Source organism: Stegostoma tigrinum, chromosome 1 (genome assembly GCF_030684315.1).
Source record: "Stegostoma tigrinum isolate sSteTig4 chromosome 1, sSteTig4.hap1, whole genome shotgun sequence".
Taxonomy (NCBI): Eukaryota; Metazoa; Chordata; class Chondrichthyes; order Orectolobiformes; family Stegostomatidae; genus Stegostoma; species Stegostoma tigrinum.
This window is the reverse complement of record NC_081354.1, coordinates 97,172,076-97,192,047: the sequence shown is the minus strand read 5'-3', so window position 1 is coordinate 97,192,047 and position 19,972 is coordinate 97,172,076. Positions and strand designations below refer to the sequence as shown.

Here is a 19,972-nt window from a genome sequence, read left to right as displayed (position 1 = left end):
AGGTTCACCAACAGATTTGAGGACATGTGCATTTGGACACTTCAGTGTCAACCATCACTTATTGAAGCTAAAAACAACAGTGGGTATGTGCATTAGATTTAGCCAGAACAAAGTATCATCAGTTTAAAAAGTCACTTCAGAAACGATATCACAGACAGCTCAAAGCTCGTCCTCATAGTACCATTAACTCACCATTATTGAAGACATTAAACAGTATGGGCGGCACAGTATAGTCTTATCTCTGTCTCTACAGGGGGGTGTGCGTCTATGTGGAGAAGAGGATTGTGATCAGCAAGGCCTCACAACACTCCATAATCTGCCCTGACACTGACGGCGTCTCTTTGTTGATACTTTGGGAAACCAGAATACTGAGCGTCCTATTTAACTCTAAGTGGAGACTCCAGGCCTCATCTCACGCCATAAAATTCTGTTCTATGCTCATTGTTGAAATAACGAAGTTTGAGGACAATCTCCCGTCCAGGCTCCCATCTTCCATCATCTCAAACTGATACATTTTGCAGCTGCAAGTCCTGTTTTCTTATGATTTACTGACTATCAGTACATTTTACGATTCTCACACTCTCATTCAAATCACCCCATGATTTTGCTGGACTTGATCCCTCTATTTTACTTACAGCCCACCAACTCTGCATTCTTCCAAACCACTAGCCCACTTTCATTCTCATCCACCCCAACAATACCTTCTGTGCTTCAGCCATCTAGGGCCAGTGCACTGCAAGCAACTCCCTCAACCACTCCAACTTTCTCTCCTCTACTGCAGCCTTCATTACAACCAGATTCTTCCATCAAGATTTTAGTTAGCAGTCCCAATATCATCATCACTGGTTTAAGCCAGACGGATAGTACTATAATATGTGGAAATAATCTACTGATCAGACTGAAGCTCCAATATTTTTTCTATGAAGCATACAAGACAAGCTGGCCAGTTTGTGTCATTCACCAGTTCTACTGGTGTTTCCTTCTGGATAGGTGCCAGCTTTTACCCGATAATGCTCCAGTAAGAGGCCTAATGCCATTTACAATGTTAACGAGGCTACGGAAATGCAAAGGCAATGAAGAAAACATTGCCTCTTGCTTTTCTCAGAGCACCACAACATTTTTAAAAAACAGGAAGCTCCACAAAACTTTAGCTATTCCAGAGTTTTAGTGAGATGTGCCAAAGGCACTAAATGACACACTGAGAAGTGGACAGGGCTTAGGAAACACTAGTGAATAACAGTCACTTGGGCAAGTGTAGTAGGTCTCAGAATTTTCAACACAGACAGCCAAAATAAATTCTCTACTTCAAGATACCTTAGGTGGCAACAGGTCAAGGATTAAAGATTAGAAGAGGCCAGTTACCAATGTGTAAATAGTATACCACTGATTCAAACTTCTAAAACTTTAGTGGTCTGTTCAGACCTATGAGTCTTCAAAGATATCTGGCTCTTGATATTAGGAAATAGATATTTCTTCAAGGTCCTGAATGATTACACCTACTTCAATGCCTCGCTCTGTCCAAAACATTCCAACGTTATAACATTGTCGGGTGAGGATACCAATGTCGAAAAGTGTGTCCAGGCCTTGTGAAACAGGGCATATTCAGACATCCACAGATTGATGGGAGCTGCTATCAAATGGAACTTCCACATTCACGACCTGATCCTCAGTTTGGATTCGTGTTCCGTCCAAACACAGACAGAAATGGAGAATTTACAGAGGTGAGGTGGGGCGAGAATGATTGCTGTTGACAGCATTGGAAACACATGACATCAAGTCCTGGTGAAACTAAAGTCAAAATGAATTGGGGGAAAATTCTCTATTGGTTGGAATTGTACTTTGTACAATGAAAGATGGCTTTAATTATTGGAGGCCAATTAACCCAGCTTCAGGAAATCACTGCAGAATATCCTTGGGGTGGTATGCTGGACACAACCATCTTCAGGAGTCTTGTCAATGACCTTCCCTCAAATCTATGGTCAGTAGTGCAAATGCTTACTGATGACTGCAGTATGTTCAGTTCCTTTCTAAACTTTCAGATAATGAAGCACTCTGTGCCCACATTCAATAAGAACTGGAGTCCTACCTTTGGGACAGAAATTCCAGTTGTTCTAGAGATATGGCATACCACAGCTGAAGAGGTTGTTTAAAAATAACTTGTTCAGCAAGAACTGAATAACATTCAGTCTTCGGGTAATATGTAGGATGTCTGTTGCTTGCTACACAAGTGTCAGGTAATGACCATCCCCAGTAAGAGATTTAACAGCGTCCCCATGACATTCAGTGACGTTACAATCTCTGAAATTGACCGGATCAGCCACATGAGTACTATTGCTACAAGAGCAGGTTAAAGGTTAGGAATTCTATAGAGTATATCTCGGTTCTTGCTTTCCAAACCAGATCCAGCAAAGCACAAGTCATGAGGTGTTATTGAACACACTGCACTTCCCTGAAACAGTGAAGTTCCAACACTGAAGAAATTTTACAACAAAGAATAGAGCGGCCAGGTTGTTCAGCACCCCTTAAATCTGCCCCCCATCCACCTTTGACACAAACTCCTTCCATTGCACGTTCCAAAACCAGAGCCTGCACCATGGAGATGGACAAAGGCTAAAGGTGCATGGGAGCACCACCAGTTGCAAGTTGCCTCTCAGTCCTGCAATATCCTTATTTGCTCTTTCAATAGGATGGTTCAAAATCTGGTATACCCTTTCCAACACCATTGTGGGTCAACCTGCAACATATGGACTGTCCCCTCAGGAGCAATTAGGGCTAGGCAGTAAGTGCCCACATCTCAGATGCATTTTTAGAAAGTTAAAAGTCTAACACAAAACACACATTTTTGGGCATTCTGGTTTTAAAACTATAAAGTCTAAACTTTATCTTTCACATTTATGTTTAATAATTAGGACAAAATTACCTGAACTCCCTCGAAGATTGATCCTTGATCTCGGTTGTCAAACGTTGATAAATGTTTCTGAATTTCCACCTTTGCTTTTGAAGGGGGTAGGCCTATCAGAAAGTAAAAATAAAAATCATTAGAGCACAATTGAGTAATTTTATTTCTAGCACTGAATTCTCTTCTGATCAAAATGTTATACAACTTCTTTCAGCATTCTTTTACACTTTGAACCCAATTCAGCTCCTACTCTCAGATGAACGAGTTATCAATTCCAGGTAGGAACAGAAATAAGGAGATGAAGCTACAGTCTAACCACTGCTCCTTGATAAGTCTTGGAAAACTTAATTTAACCCAGCCACAAAAAGACTACCAAATGTAATTATTTTCATGTGCTTTCAGTTTTAACAGTGCGCATTGAGGAGTTTATAAATGGCATAACTAATCTTCAATTGTATTAATTTTTGATCCTGCGAGAGATAAAGTTCATCCTCTGCAAAACCTGGTTCTCCACTGGGCCCGACGGAAGTGCACATATAGGAGGACTACACATATAGTTTATTCCATAGCTAACAGGTAATACTGTACATCCCAAAAGATATTCAGAAACGCAGGTGAAAATTTACAATTGAAAAGTTTGAATTAAAAATAAACTTGATATTCTTTATACTGCCTGTGGCATCCAAAGAAAATATCTTGTCATATGTTTATTCCAACAGAATTTCTCGGACTCTTGAAATATGCTACACGTATGTCTGCATTTTACTTCATCATGTATAATAATGGCTGCTTGGTTCCACTAGTCATTCCAATTGCAACTTTTGTGCAAATCAGAAAGAAAGGAATGTAAGAAGACCATTGAAGTGATGTTACTCGTTAAATCAGTTGATTTTTCATAAATTTTAAAGCTTTTGGCAAATTAGATTCCAAAGGGCACCCAGCTGTAGTTCATAGGTTCATGAGGCAGATGTCCTCATAGCTGCATTAGTATTGGAATATTTTCATTCACTGTTACAAAACGCCTCCATTTCAGTTCTAAATTCTGTTAACTTTGCAGTAGGAAACAAACTGTCTATTTTGGAATAACACAACGATAAAAGCAATGTGTGTCAAGCCTGGAAGACCTGACTTAACTAAAAAAAAACATTGAGGAAGCAATTGCAATCCTTGGGCCAAGCAGTTCTTTGTACCACTCTCAGTTAATGGATGCGGTCAATGTTTCTACTGTTGGTATATAGCAATGCCATTGCACAGTAGCAGCAGTACAGGGGTGAGCAGGAAAACCGAAGATGCTGCTGAAGGTTTTAAAAACACACTACCGTCTATCTTTTTACACAATCTGTGAAGACATGTCATTGGACATCCCTCACACAGTTGAGCTTGGATCTTCATGTTTTGATGGACAGCAGCTGCAGTGAACGCTTGCTTCAAAGTCAACATAATTTCATCGACCTGTGGAATAAAGAATGGTGATTGTTTTCAGTGCAAAAATGGAAAAGGCACATTTCCACAATAACTTCAATCCAGTCAGTTAACAAAGTAATGTTAAAATACCTTATTACTTATGGAAAGCCACCAGCATAAAGAGTTAACTAGTGACCGACAGGCTCCCATTTAGAAATTCTGGTCATCAGAAGTGAAGAATGCAAAAGGTTATTCTCCCTAAAATAAAACTAAGAACTGCAAATGCTGAAGATCTGAAACTGAAACAAAAACAGAAACTGCTGGAGAAACTCAGCAGGTCTGACAGCATCTGTGGAGAGAAAGCAGAATTGATGTTTCTCGTCCAGTGACCCTTCTTCAGGACTAGTTCTGTTCCCCCAAACCACCAATCTGAAGAGGAGCCCCTGGGCTCAAAATATTAAATTTGTTTCTCTCTCCATCGGTGTCAGCAGACTTGGAGTTTCTCAACATTTTCTGTTTTTATTCTCCTCCCTCTTCTGTTTAATGCAACAAAAAGACAGAATTACTTGGTGCAAATTACATGGAGGTCATAATGGTTTGCATGCTCCAAAATGTACTTTGCTCCAGTATCGTGAACGCTCCAGTAGAAAGTAAAGAGAAATCGAGGAGGCCTATAAGCCACTCCTATTTCTACCAGCACTGCAGTCTATTTCTATTTTTTACCACCACCACAAACTTGGTTCTTGACCAATTTCCCACTTTCTGCCTCTACTGGCACCAACCCAAGAACCATGGAGAAGAGTGGTACAGGCCTCATCGGTGACATGAAGTAAGTAAAGGTCATTTTTGGGGGAGATTGTTGACCATGGGCCACCTCACCCTGCGTACCATCACTTACATACATTCCCTGTGAAGACCTTGGAACACTGATTGAATTTTTACATCTATTGGCAATTTCTTACAATTCTTCTATTGGCTCTTGTCCACCTCTGCAGCACCTTGCCGCAACATTTTCCCAGCCTAAAGCAGCAAGTCCACTTGATACAGCTGGGTTTAGGTGGCGTATTTAATGACCCCTAAAGTCTACAGTGAAATCAAGGCTCCAGGCGGTGGATCCCTACAACCCTTTCCCCACCTACCCCACAATCATCTTTTATAAAGAGCGCTCAGTATCAAAAAATCAGTAAAACAAGAAAACTCAGCCCTGAAATTAGGAAGCATGTGGTCAGGGTGGGTAGAATGCAGCTATTCCCCTTGGGCAACGGGTCAAGAACATGGGGACACAGTTTTAAAGTGAAAGATGGGAAGTTTAGGGGGAATTTTGACGCAAGATTTTTTTGTTTACCTAGAGAGAGGTGGGGGTGTGGAATACATTGCTTGGAAGAGTAGTTGAGGTGGGTATCTCTACAACTTTTAAAAAAGTACTTGGATGAGCTCCTGAAGTGTCACAGCATTCAGGGCTATGGCTCTAGGGTAGGAGGATTGCTTAAATAACAGACATTTTGTTGACAAAGACATGACATAACATTTTCTTTTGAACATAATGCTACTTCTTCTCCTCCTTGGTCACAAGTTGGTCCAATTGTTTGTCTTCAGTCAGATACAGCATTCAGCTCTCTAGTGACAAAATATTCTAGGCACACTTTCCCCAAGGCAACCAGTTAGAATATGGATTGCACTTATTGCAAGGCTGATCCCACACATTTTCATGGACTTTTGCCATTGAAGGGGCCAGGGCTGATTTCTGGCATCTCTGTTAGCCTCCACAAAAAGGAATCGCCAAATTCTCATGGGGAGAGGGTAGTCATCAGCTTTACCCACAACGAATGTGCACTTCCAACTATCTTCAGCCTAGCCCCATCTGTGTTTTGGCTCTCCACTTTCTAGCACAATTCCCGTGTCCAGGTTCAAAAAGACAGAGCAGGAAGCAGCCGTTCTGCCTCTGAAGTATCCTCTACTGTTCAACAAGATCACAGCTGACTGTGGTTTCAACTCCACGACCTTGTCTAAGGACAATATTCTCTGATTCCATTGTTTGTCAAGATTGATCGAGGTTCTTCCAGTTCTAGTGCCTCAGGAGAAAAGTTGTAGGAAAGTAAGTGGGTGTTTGGGGTGGAGACAAGAAACACTCCATTCATCCTGCTCTGCACGAGCAGGTTCAGGCTGAGTCACAAGAAATTGGGAAAGTCTGGGAAATCCTATAAGAATGCTGTTACCCACCCCAAAAGACACAAAAACAAACTAAACAGGAGACCATGGATTATTGTATTGCTCTAAATTTAGCAGCTTACTCGGACTTCCTTTCCCTGACAATTAGCTCTTGTTGGCACATGCGCGTTGGGTGCCGGGGCCTGTATTTCAAGTATACGCTCCCATTTTCTCTGCTTAAATGCACGCACTAAATATTCCCAAGCAACTTGAAGAGGAGAAAACTAACACTGGAAGGGCATCTCTTGAACTGCTGCAACGTTGACTCTCTTCCCTGTTAAGATACATGGCAATTTACTGCAGATGGTGTAACACGGTGCGCTCCTCAGTTAGAGGGTGCAGAAAATGGCAGAGCTTGGATGATGGGATAGCACATGTGCATGGAACTCATGGTATCAAGATACCATGGTGGAGATGCTCAGTTAGAGCTTAAGGCTTTACTTCAGGAAAAGAAAAGCCTGGCACAGGTTGGCTCAGTTGCTTCAAGCAGAGTGCCAAGAAGCAGCAATGGCAATTGGCTCAGTCCCCATACTGGCAGAGAATAATTTCTCAGGGTCTGCCCTCTTTGCCTTGCCACATTGCAATGAAACACCACAATGCTGAAAAGTGCAGACAGTTATGATTAGCAACCGTCCACCCCCTGAGGACTTAACATGGAAGAGGATGGCCAGGATAGGAAAATGGGTGAAAACATGCAGTCAGTCAGGATAGAGAGAGGATGTGGGGATGCACAGGGAAGTGGTCTAACCCTGTAGAGACCAGGAGGTATTGCTTAGGAGGGGTCAATGCACCATCTGAACAGCTGGTTTAAGCTGAAAGAGAAGCACCTTAGAATATCGCTTACCAGAGACTATTCAAATAGAATTTGGATGAACATAAAACGAATCACTCAAATATATTACGTCTCAGATCTTTTTCACAAATGGCTCCAATTTCTTAGATCTTCTGTTGGTGACTGCTTCAATCAGAAAGTACTATCTCATTTTTCAGAGTTTCTAGCTAACCTGCTCGAATCTCCAGTGAAATTCAGCTTTATATAAGAGAGCGCGCACTGGGCCTGGAAAGGGAATGAAAGGGAACCTTTGAGCCTATCACATAACCCCAAAGCACAGTTTACCTCAATGTCATATTTGCACTGTGGAGGATGAGAGCTATTTCAATCCACCTGTTCAGAAATGTTAGGAAACAACTCTAGGGCTGGTGGAACTAGAACCTGAACCTCTGGCTCTGTAATGATGACACTACCACGACATTACAAGACCCTCACAGTATTAGGTACAGGACTGTATGGTAGACCGGTTGGTAAGGTTAAATCACATGGAATCCAGGGCAAGCTAGCCAACTGTATACAAAATTGGTTACAAGGTAGGAGACAGAGGGTGGTGGTTAAGGGCTGTTTTTTAGACTGGAATCCTGTCACAAAGATTGGTGTTGGGACCACTGCTTTTCGTCATTATATAAATGTTTTGGATTTAAATACAGGAGGTATGGTTACTAAGTTTGCAGACAACATAAAAATAGGTGGTGTGGTGGGCAGTGAAGAAGGTTAAGTCAAGAGTACAATGGCACTTTGATCAGAGGGGTCAAATCGGCCAAGGAATGGCAAATGTAGTTTAATTTAGATAAATGTGAGGTGTTGCATTTTGGAAAGGCAAATCAGAGCAGGACACATACACTTAATGGTAGGGCTGTGGAGAGTGTTGTTGGGTGTAGGGATAAGGGTGCATTGTTCTTAGAAACAGAATCGCAAGTAGATGGGGTAGCGAAGGCGGCATTTGGCATGCTTATCTTCATTGGTTAATGCATTGTGCATAGGAGTTGGAATGTCATGATGCAGCTGTACAGGACATGGGCAAGGCCAATTTTAGAATACTGCATACAATTTTGGTCACCCTTTTAGAGGAAGAATGTTGTTAAATCTTTAATGCACCTACTAAAGTTTATAAGGACGTTACTGGGACTGGGAGGTTTGTTGTAGGGAGAGTCTGAATAGGCTGGGGCTTTTTTCCCCTGGAGGGTCAGAGGCTGAGGGGTGAATTTATAGTGGTTCATTTAAATCATGAGGGACATGGATAACATGATTAGCCAAGGTCTTCTTTCTAGGATGGGGGGGGGTGGGGAATACAAAACTAGAGGCTTAAGATGGGAGGGGAAAGATTTTAAAAAAGACTTGTGTGGTAACGTTCTCACTCAGAGGGTGGTGTGTGTATGGAATGAGCTGTCAGAGAAAGTAGTGGAGGTTCGTACAATTACAACATTTTAAAAGCATCTAGATGGGTATATGAATGGGAAGGATTGAGAGAGATATGGGTCAAATGCTGGAAAACGGGACTAGGCCTAATTGGGATATCACCAAGGATGAGTGGTAACCAAAGGATTTACGTCCACACAGTGTATAACTCTATAATTTAACTAAAAACCAATTCATTCCAGCATTGCAGGCAGCAACATCAAATAAATACCAAGATTAGACAGGATTAAAAAATCTAATTTTCAAGGATTTTTACTGAAATTAGGTTCTAAGAATGAAAGGTGACCTCCACATTCTACAGAATCGAGATTACACTCCAATTTCAGAACCCTTCAAAACTTTGCACATAAACAGTATCATTGAACATGGAAAATACAAGTTGCGCTGAAGGTATGAAAGGTCATATTAAAGAATTAAACATATTCTCACCTCAAGATCTAGCCAGTGTCAATCACTCTCAATTTAGGTATAGACTGAAGCTGACAAAGCCTTACAATCTGCTGCAGCATCACCTCAGAAGATGAGCTTTCACTGACCCACAAAACTTTAACCACACATTAGCATGGAATCCATACATTAGTTACATTCATTGATTCCACGCTTAAAATCCGGGCCAGTGTTGTCTTTGCAATTTCGCACCAAAAGAATAGTATTTACTCACCAAAGCCTCATTTGTACACTGAAACACATAACAGACAAAATGGCAGCTTCCAGAGTCTGGACTCTCCCTGCAGATGAATCCAAAGTGATCCACATACTTAATTCCCTATTTATAGAGAAGCAAGAAAGTTAGTTCATAATTTATTGATTTCTTTTTCAACAGGATTAAAACTAAGATATGCAGAGTATACAGATTGCACTTCACACGTGTAAGAACTGTTGAGTAACTAAAATTTTACTCATTCGCACAAACAGGAATAATAAAGGCTTGTGGGGAGTAGGGCAAAAGCATTTGGATTAGTTCAATTACACAGAATAATGCATTAGTGCAGAATTAATGAGCTAAATGGCTTTTTTGCTGCAGTGTAACATTCTATGACAAGCTTGAATTTTGTGTCTTCATTTTGCCATAAATATTGATCTGGTTAGGGTTTACTGTCTGTCAAAAATTAACAGCTGCTGAAGTAATTAATTTGATAAAATGAAGCATGAAACTAACATTTACATACTTACAGTGACAAAAAAAATACACTAGAACAATTTGCATGAGTGTCAACGATGTCACAGTACTGAATTCAAGTCTACTCAAAGCTGGTATCTGATATTTTCTCATGGTCTGCAAGGTACAGAGAGAGACCCACATATCTCCACCACTTTCATCTCTCCGTATCTGTGGCTGCAGGAGAAGTTGAGTCCAAAGGGTTGCTTTAACCTGGGTGGCAGCCTCAGATCGGTTTGGCACGGTCTGGTGTCAGGGCCTCCACGGCCGGTCCTGCAGGAAGAGGGGGTTCCACTTCTGCATCACATTCAGCAAGACCTGCAGGTCCCTGCCTGCACAGCAACTGCCAGTATTCCTGAGCTTCCTGTGCCTGGAGTGTTGCCACTTCTGCTGCTCTCTAAAACTGGTCCATCTGTTCTTAACCTCCTCCCCATTAAAAGTTCCATTGGCAAGTACCATTATTCAATGGTGTTGCTCCATAATCGAGTCAAGTCTGGATCCTTACACATCTGTGACTTCACTGTCTTTACTGCTCTTTGTCTCCGTTTGATCAAAGATGGAATGGAGAACTTGTCACCTGGTTCACAACTGTCTTCAAAGTGAGCTTCCTGAAATCCTACTTTGTAAATCAAGGCAAATTGTCTGGTACTAATTGTTATAAGAAACCGTATACTGCAGAGGCTCAGTGCAGCGCTCTGATCACAGAGACTACTGTAGCTAAATGAAGTCTTGTCACTTCAATCAACCTTGAATGAGTGTCAACTGGGGCTAAAAACATTGTCTCTGTTGTTAGCCATTCCCATGACTTTTCCACAAAACCTGACAAAATCATTAGCTCTGAAGGTAGTTAGCTGTTTATGGGTGCACACCGTGTAAGTAGAAAGGTAATCTTGTACGTCTTTCAAAATGCCTGGCCACCACAATGCGAGCTCTCACCCTGCACCTTGTGATAACTAGGTGCCCTGTTGGGTTGCGAGAGAATTTCCCTTCGCATTGACTTTAGTCTGACCACTCCATAATCATAGACCAATAAACCTTCCAATTTTGTCAAATATTGTTTCTGCTTGTGGAATCTTTTCTGCACTTTGGTCTTTTGAATAATATTATTTAAACATGACAATGTTGTCTGACCTTGCAGTAGCCTTTGTCAGATATTTTGTGCTGCACCAAGTTTGCTGATGATTGCTGTAGAATAAGACACTGCTTCTTCAACAAGAATAAGATCAGCTGCTTCTGCTCAATCCATTTATGAACTACAGAGTGAATGTGTTATTACTTGTGCCTTGCCTGCCAGTCACACTTCATCAGCCCAAGCCTGACCTTTGTTGACACAGACATTTTTGAAATTTTCTATCTTAATAAAGTTAGCAATTTTGACTTTCTATCTGAACTTGAAATATCAGTCCCATGAGCTAGTCTGTGAACCTTTCATATCCTCATGTAACTGCTAATGCTTCCTTCTCTCTGGTTATATACCTCTACTCAGTCTCTGAAGTTCTTGATATCTAATAAATTTTATTTAGAAACATTTATACTTGAATAAGAGCTGCTCCTAATCCTGTGGGTGATGCATCTGTGGCTACTGTAGTGTAGAAGTCTGGATTGTATTCTGCTGAAACATCAGAAGTAATTTTTTAATCTTACATTCCTGATTCCAACAGCTTTTCTCAAAAGGTCCCGGGTGGGTTGAGTAAGACTATCAATCTTGGTATAAAACTTTCCCACTTCGTTGATTGTACGCAATGTGTCCTAGGAATGCAATGGTCATTCTGGAGAGCCAGGATTTCTAATTAAAAAGTTAAGGGCAGCAATCTGTCGTGTCTTTAACACATCCCTCACCCTCTGTTTGCGTTCCTTCTATGCTCCATGTACTACGATACCATCCATAAGTCAAAAAGTTTCCTGTTTTCCTTCTGGGATTCTGAACATCACGTTTTAAAAATGTCTGCTGCAGAGGCAATCCTAAATGGTCGGCACATTTCAGCAATATTGCTCAGATGATGTAGTAAATGTAGTCAGTAATTCTGATCCCATGGTCTGAAGGTATCTGCCAGAAGCCACTGTTCACATCCAGTTTCATGAAAAATTTGCCAGTGGTTAATTCCACTAAGCTATCACAGACAGATGAAATTGCATGAATTTCTATTCTAACTCCTTTGTTTAACGGAGTGAAAGCCACAAAATCTCAGTTCACCCTTTATTTTGTTAACTGGCCCTGAGCACCATCACGGCACCTCTATCGCTAATGATATGGCCCCACTTTGATGCTCATCAAAGGAGGGGAATTTTTTTTCAGGAGTGTACAAACAAATGGGTTGAGCATCTTTACAGATAAAGCAATACACCTGCTGAAAATGTACTTAAATCATTAAATAGCTTTGGAAACTCTTGTCAAAATTCTTTCCCATCTCCACTCTGCTGCAGTGAATCCAATCTCGTTTTATACTTGAAGTCAATAATGCCATCTATATACCGATACGCCAATCTGGAACACCCTCGAGCTGTGGGTGTCTGCATAGACACTGTCCGTGAGGTTGCTTACTCTTGATTTTAACTCTTCAGCTCCTCACGTTAGGTAAGACACCCTTATTTACAGTCATATCATACATAGGTTATCAAATAAAATTCTCTAGAAAGCTAGCCATCAGGATACACGAACATCAACTAGCCACAAAACGACATGACCCACTATCACTCGTATCCTTACATACAGATAAGGAAGGACACCACTTTGATTGGGACAACACATCCATCCTAGGACAAGCCAAACAGAGACACGCACGAGGATTCCTAGAAGCATGGCATTCCGACCGGAACTCCACCAACAAACACATTGACTTGGAGCCCATCTACCATCCCCTGAGAAAAAGAACAGGAAATGACATCACCAACCCAAGGAAACCTAACCAGATAAATAGAAAGTGGGACATAACACCAGCGCTTCGTCGGAGGCTCACTGATGATGTTACCTAGAATGGTGACGAAACGTCTGAAAACTAACCGTCCAGCTCAGTGAGCAAACTCACATCCAAAATTCTCTAGTGCAGTCTAAGAACTCTCGCTTCACAAACAAATTTTAAACTCAACTCTTCTTACTGATGCCACAATCGCATGAAACATCATGATACAAATGAATCTCATTATTCCACAGATTAGCAATTCATAAACCCAAGATTGAGAATGGCAAAAGCAAAATGCACAGATGCTACAAATCTGAAATTTAAAATTAATACAGAAAATGCTGGAAGCTCACAAGAGTTTAAGGAGCATGTGTGAAGGCAGAAACAGAGTCAACATTTGAGATCAGAGATATTTTATCAAAGGCAAGAAATGACGAATGATAGGTAATCAAAAAGGAGGCACAATGGGGAAAAAGGATAAATGGGAAGGTCTGTTATAGGATGGAAGATAAGAAAAATTAAATGGCGAAAATGGTGGTGTTCAGGACCAGAACTGCTCAAGAGTTGAAACAGGAAGAGGTAAGAACAGTTGGTATGACCCAACACAGCAGAGTAGTTCTGTTTGTTGATTTTGGGAAAGCGGTAGGACAGGGTGTTTTTTTTTTAAAACCATGTTTGAGGAACTGAAGTTGAAAGCTATGGATAGAAAGTGGACAGCCAGACACATTATCCTTTTTGCGATTTAACCTCTCCTGTCTTCCACCCATCATAGCTTACCCTTCTCCTTGTTTCAATCCGCCCTGCTTCTTTTCACTTACATAAAATCCACTCCATTACTAATTTTTTTCCCCAGTTCTGACAGAAGATCATTGGCTTGAAGTATTAACTTTGATTCTTCCTCCACACACACAACATTGTAAGGTGACTGGAGTTTGGAAGATCAATTATAAATTTCAATATATGAATTGTGATACAGTGGGAGAAAAAGGAAAAACATCCGTTGTACAGGATACAATAAATATGATTACTAGGATACTTGATTTTACTTCATTTAAAGTTAATCAATACTTCAGCATCCAGAATAAATTAATCTTGCATTTTAGTTTAAAGATAAAGCAATCATTTCCTTCTATTTATCAGTTTCTCAGGAGACAGCCAGTGAAATCAATGGGCCAGGCAGCATTGACACCTGTGACAGATTTGATCTGGCCACTGTATGTCTGCTGTTAGAACTGTAGTCCAAACTTTCATTTCACTACTCCACATCCTCAACTTTCAGTGTAATTAACAGTTCCAACATGAAAATACTAACTTTCCACACATTTATTATTATTTCTTCAGACAAAAGCAGGGAAATTAAATCACATGTTTGTTATACAGCTCGGCACTTAGAGATGATAACTGCACAGAATGATCATATTCACCTGAGAGCAGAAGGAAATTTCTTTGAAATTTTTCTCAATCGTCACCTTCTTCGTGTCAGGACTAATGAGGTAAACCTCTGATTGGCCAATCTGAAAGAAAAAAAAATAACATGAGTTTTATGTTCACAAAACAACAAATTCAGTTGTAGCAGTACCAGGGCGACAAAGGAAGGGTACCCATAATATTTATATTGCTATGCAATACCAAAGCAAAAAATGACTTACATTTATACAGCACCTTTCCTGATCAACAGGCATCCTAAATGCCACTAAAGGTATTTTTGAGTAGGAAACAGCTGCAAATTTGTACACAGTCTGCTTTTGAGACCGTGACGCAAGAAGCAATACTGACCAGGACAGCGGGGATAACTCCTCTGCTTAGTCTCAAAATATTGTACTGAAATCTTTCACTTTTCTAAAAAAAAATTCATGGAATATGGGCATTGCTGGCTGGGCCAGCATTCATTGCCCATCCCTGGCTGCTTTAGAGGTGTTAGTGAGTTACCTACCTGAGGAGGCAGTCAGGGTTTTCACTTTGACATCTCCTCCAAAGGACTGCACTCCGTCAACACATGACCTTTTCTTGAGGTTGATGTATGCACCTGGCTGAAATGTTGTGCTGCCCTAATGAAATAGTGAAGCGTGCAGAGATAGATCATAAATGAATGATCTGGAGGAAGGTATGGATGGTCTGATTAGGAAGTTTCAGATGACATTAAGATTGGTGGAGTAGCAGATAGTGAAGGGGACTGTTGGAGAATGCAGCAGAATATAGATAGATTGGAGAGTTGGGCGGAGAAATGGCAGATGGTGTTCAATCCAGGCAAATGTGAGGTGATGCATTTTGGAAGATCCAGTTCAACAGCAAACTGTACGGTAAATGGAAAAGCCCTGGGGAAAACTGATGCACAGAGAGATCTGGGTGTTCAGAGCCATTGTACTCTGAAGTTGGCAACACAGGTCGATAGAGTGGTCAAGAAGGCATATGGCATGCTTTCATTCATCAGACTGGGTACTGAGTACAAGAGTTGGCAGGTCATGTTACAGTTGTATAGGACTTCGGTTCGACCACATTTAGATTACTGCATACAGTTCTGGTCGCCACATTACCAAAAGGATGTGGATGCTTTGGAGAGGGTGCCGAGGACGTTCACCAGAATGTAGCCTGGTATGGAGGGCACTAGCAATGAAGAGAGATTGAGTAGATTAGGATTACTTACATTAGAAAGACAGAGGTTGAGGCGGGGCGGTGGGGGCGGTGACTGACTGAGGTGTACAAAAGTATGAGAGGTATAGGCAGAGTAGATAGCAAGAGGCTTTTATCCCCCCAAAGTGTGGGACTCAATTACTAGCAGTCATAAGGGAAGGTAAAGTTTATGGGAAACATGCATGGCAAGTTCTTAACGCAGAGGGTGGTGGGTGCCTGGAATGTGTGGCCAGCCAAGGTGGTAGAGGTGAGCACAATAGCGTCATTTAAGATGTATCTAGACAGATACATGAATGGGCAGGGAGCAGAGGGATACAGATCCTTGGAAAATAGGCTTAGACAGGTTTAGATAGAGGATCTAGATCGGCACAGGCTTGCAGGGCCAAAGGGCCTGTTCCTGTGTTGTAACTTTCTTTGTTCTTTGTTTATAGCATCGGGATCAAGTCCTCTTATGGCCTAGTCTGGGAGGCTCAACTTTCAACTACAATGGTTTGGCTGCAAACCAGATGAAGAGCTTTTGCTAGTAAGTGTAAAACTATATCAAGGTCGGTTATGTACTAAGTCAGATTTTGAGGACAGAACGTGGCTAATTGGAGAAAATAAGATCATCAACCTTCCAAGACTGCAGACTTGCTTCTGAGATATCTGTCACCAACAATAGAAAGAAGAACAGCAGCTAATTGAAGAAAAGTGACAAAAAAGACAGTGTCAAAGAACCTCATAACATCATTCATTCTACTTTTTAATCTGTCAAGATAGATGTTTATACAGTTAAAATACATCAGGTAAGCAGAAGACAAAACAACCAATAATCTCCAAATTAAAATAATAAGATCTCTTTGAATTCAGAAATGGTATTAAAATGAGTTGCTAATGCATGTTCAATTTTGTGATGTGTTCAATGCAAAACTGGACAAGAAACTGATGTGATTTCTGCTTAAGATTCTAATTCAAACCATGGAGTGAATGAGGGAATGAGTCAGAAATTTTACAGTCAGTGGATATCACATTACCAATGATTCAATTCCAATTCCACAAAGATTAAATCATTCCACAAACCCAAAACTCCAACTCACATCCATTTTGTTGTCAGAATTCATGATGCATTATGTCATGTCCCTTTGATAGTGAAATGACTGGCAACGTGTGCAGTGCAGTATCATACAGTGCAGATCAAAGGTCAATAGCAACTGGTGCAGATTTCCAATCACTGACGTTTTTTTTATAAACCTGGAAGAGATATACTCTTAGTCAACAATGCTGCTGTAGGAATTGGGCTAATACCCCCTAACATTTGAAAGGATTCTAATAACTAGACTGAAGCATCACAGGAAAAAGGCTACTTCCCAGTTTCTCTAATGAACAGTCATGATCATCCTTGCCTCGTCATAACTCTACAGATTTCTTGTTTAAGTTGTCTAATTATGTTCATTTCCACAATTTATATTAATACAACATGTGTCCCTGTTGTGAACAATGAATCATCTTCAACTTCACTTCTGCTGCTCCTTTACCCTTAGACAGAGCAGTGGGAATTTAAACATCTGACTTGCATTTCCAGATCATTTTAAATAAATATTTTCATTCAACAAAAGATCTGGATCAAATTTCTCAACCCAAAGAGGGTAAAAAGGAAACTGATCACCAAGACTGCAAATCTAAAATAAAGTCAGAAGTAGGAAACTGAGAAGTTATTTTAAAAGTTCTTTCAAGCTGCAGAAAAGATGAAGACTTCACAATCGTTTGCATACATATTGTGTACATCCTTCATGTAAATTGGCACATTTGAGGAGGACAAATAAATTGAACTAAAAATAGTCCAAATGATGGCAAACCATTTTACCAATTGCTACAACCATTCATTTGAATGTACAAATTTGGAGGCGGAATAGGCCAATCAGCTCTCAGGCTTGTTCCTCCATTAAATAAGATCTTGGCTGATCTGATTGAGAACTTATGCACTTACCCAGCCACTCCTTATACAGTCTGATTCCCTCAAAGTCTACCTCAACCTTAAAAACGTTCAATGATCCTACCTCTAACGTTTTCTTGGGAGAATGTCCCATAAACTAAACACAACAAGAGTTTCTCATTTATTTTAAAAGGGAAACGCTTGGGTTAGAAATGTAGGGATCAACCCAAAGTGTCATGCAGAGAGGGTTTGTCTCATGAGATCGATGAGTTTTCTCACTACAACTTAGCAAACTCACCTCATTAAAAGGTCCTACACCACCCCTACAGTGCCTCTCTCTCTCTCATCTGATTCTAGCCCCATTCTGACACTCACCATACCCAAAACAATTCACCACTACTGGGACATCTCAGAACAGACTGGTATCCCCTCCACTGTGCCCTGGGCAAGTATGGTTATTCCAGAGATGCCTGCATGGCTCCTGACATTTGCACAGGACATGAGAGGAGGGAAACTTAGCATCCCATGTGGTAAGCAGAGACCTGAAGGTTCTCTTGGACAGGGTGGTGCAGATGTAGGACTCTCTCATCCCCCAGGACTAGCACCGGAGGCCATGGCACCAGACTATTCCAGTCAACCAGGTCAGTTCCGCCTCAGGCGGAACAAGTGTAGGAAGAAGGTCAATGATATTCTGCACTCTGCCAGCAAAAGTACCACCATTTTTTGTCTGCTATCTCACACTGACTTGATCGCTACCACTATACCCAGTTCCCAATGCTCCCTTTAAACTTTAAAAAAAACAAAGAAATGTGGACACTGGAAAACCTCAGAAGTGTGAAGAGAACATCCATGGTGAGAAAGCAGAGTTAACATTTTCTGAAGGGTCATTGGGCCTGAAACATTAACTCTGCTTTCTCTCCAGAGATGCGGAGTTTTTCCATCAATTTCTGTTGTGAAACTATTCCAGAAACACAGTATGACCTCATCTTCCAGCCAATCCTGGCTAATTTGATTTATTAGGTCTGTATATAGACTTAAGGCACGCATAATTTTTGTCATCTCTTTCCCACAATCATTATTTCTTCCTGTATACCCTAGGCCGGCAGGGAATTTGTTAGCAGACCTGAATGCTACTCCCATGTGACTTCTTCCCTTTACTACTTCTATTATGTACCCAAGCCATTGGATGTCTTGATCTGGAGAATAAAAGTGATTTCTCTCTATTGTATTATTGCCATTCTTCATTAACAGAGCTAACCCTCCACTTCTTCCTAGCTTCTTGTCCTTCCAAAGTGTCACTAAGATGTCTTTCAATGTTCAGATCTGAAACCTGGTCACCATGCAGCTATGTCTCTGTAACAGCTATCGGATCATGTATTTTGTTTTCTGTCTGAGCCGTTAATTCATCCATTTTATTATGGATGCCATGTGCATTTATATATGAGCCTTTAACTCTCCCTTTATACTATTTTCACAATCACTAGCCTTAATTGCAGGCATATTTTACACTTGTTATTCTGAAACTTCTTGCCACACAATGATTGTTCATTGCCCTCACTGCTAACTTGTTGTCTTGCCTGTTCCTCTGGTTCTTTAATACAGCACTTTTCCTTCACTTGATGCCTCATCCTTCCACAATTTAGTTGAAAACCCTTTCTGCTGCCATTACGATAGATTACTGGTCCCAGCACAATTCAGCTGAAAACCACCATAATGGGTCAGCTTCCATCTTCCCCTGTACTGGTATCTGTGCCCCAAGAATCAAAACCATTTATCCCAAATTAATCGTTACACCATGCATCGAACAGACTAACCTTACTTACTCTACTCCAACTTACTCATGGCTCAGATAATTTTACCAAGCAAAAAAAGATAAAATGGGGGATAAAGAAGAAAGCACAGAAGAAAGCTACTGCACTGACACATTGTAAATGTATGCATTATTTGAATTAACCATCTAACCAATCCAACTGCCAGCTCTTTTCCAATTTTCCTACAGTGTCTTTCCTTCAAGCACTTATTCAAAAGGGATCTGGATATTACTATGGAATCTCACTTAACCCCTCGTTCAAACATTGCAATCAACTTCACAGCCAATCACAACATAGTTTACTTGGCACCCACCCAGGGCGGCTCCGCAGTTAGCACTGCTGCCTCACAGGCCAGGAACCCGCGTTCGACTCCACCCTCGGGCGACTGTCTACGTAGAGACTGTACATTCTCCCCATGTCTGCGAGTTTCCCCGGGTGCTCCAGTTTCCTCCAACAGTCCAAAGATGATCGGGCTAGCTGGACTGGCCATAGGAACTTGCCTGTGATGTTCAGGGATGTGTAGGTTAGGTGTGTTAGGCATGGGAAATGCAGGATTACAGGAAAAGGGTAGGGGGAAGAGTCTGGGTGGGATGCTCTTCTGAGGGTTGGCGTGGAATTATTGGACTGAAGGGCCTGTTTCCACACGGCAGAGATTCTATGATCTTCCTTTTCTTGATTATATTGAATCTGTGTGCTCTTTTTCCAGTCACACCAAGGTCAGGACAGAGTTTCTTTTTTCTCTTTATCAAACTCCTTAGTCCTCTCTGCTCGAAGATAAAAATCTCAGTTTCGGTAGT

The 19,972-nt window shown here is 41.1% G+C and overlaps 1 protein-coding gene across 4 annotated transcripts in view; it reads right to left on the bottom strand.

The window, feature by feature from the left end:
* Positions 1-19,972, bottom strand: part of tbc1d1 (TBC1 (tre-2/USP6, BUB2, cdc16) domain family, member 1) — a 260,206-nt gene that overhangs the window by 120,035 nt on the left and 120,199 nt on the right. For all 4 annotated transcript variants that reach the window (XM_048535085.2, XM_048535091.2, XM_048535100.2 and 1 more), the window contains exons 3-6: positions 14,246-14,335; positions 9,424-9,528; positions 4,219-4,351; positions 2,921-3,012 (exon numbers count right to left, since the gene is read on the bottom strand). In XM_048535085.2, coding sequence (XP_048391042.1) covers positions 2,921-3,012; positions 4,219-4,351; positions 9,424-9,528; positions 14,246-14,335 — 420 coding nt within the window. The remainder of the gene's footprint in view (positions 1-2,920; positions 3,013-4,218; positions 4,352-9,423; positions 9,529-14,245; positions 14,336-19,972) is intronic.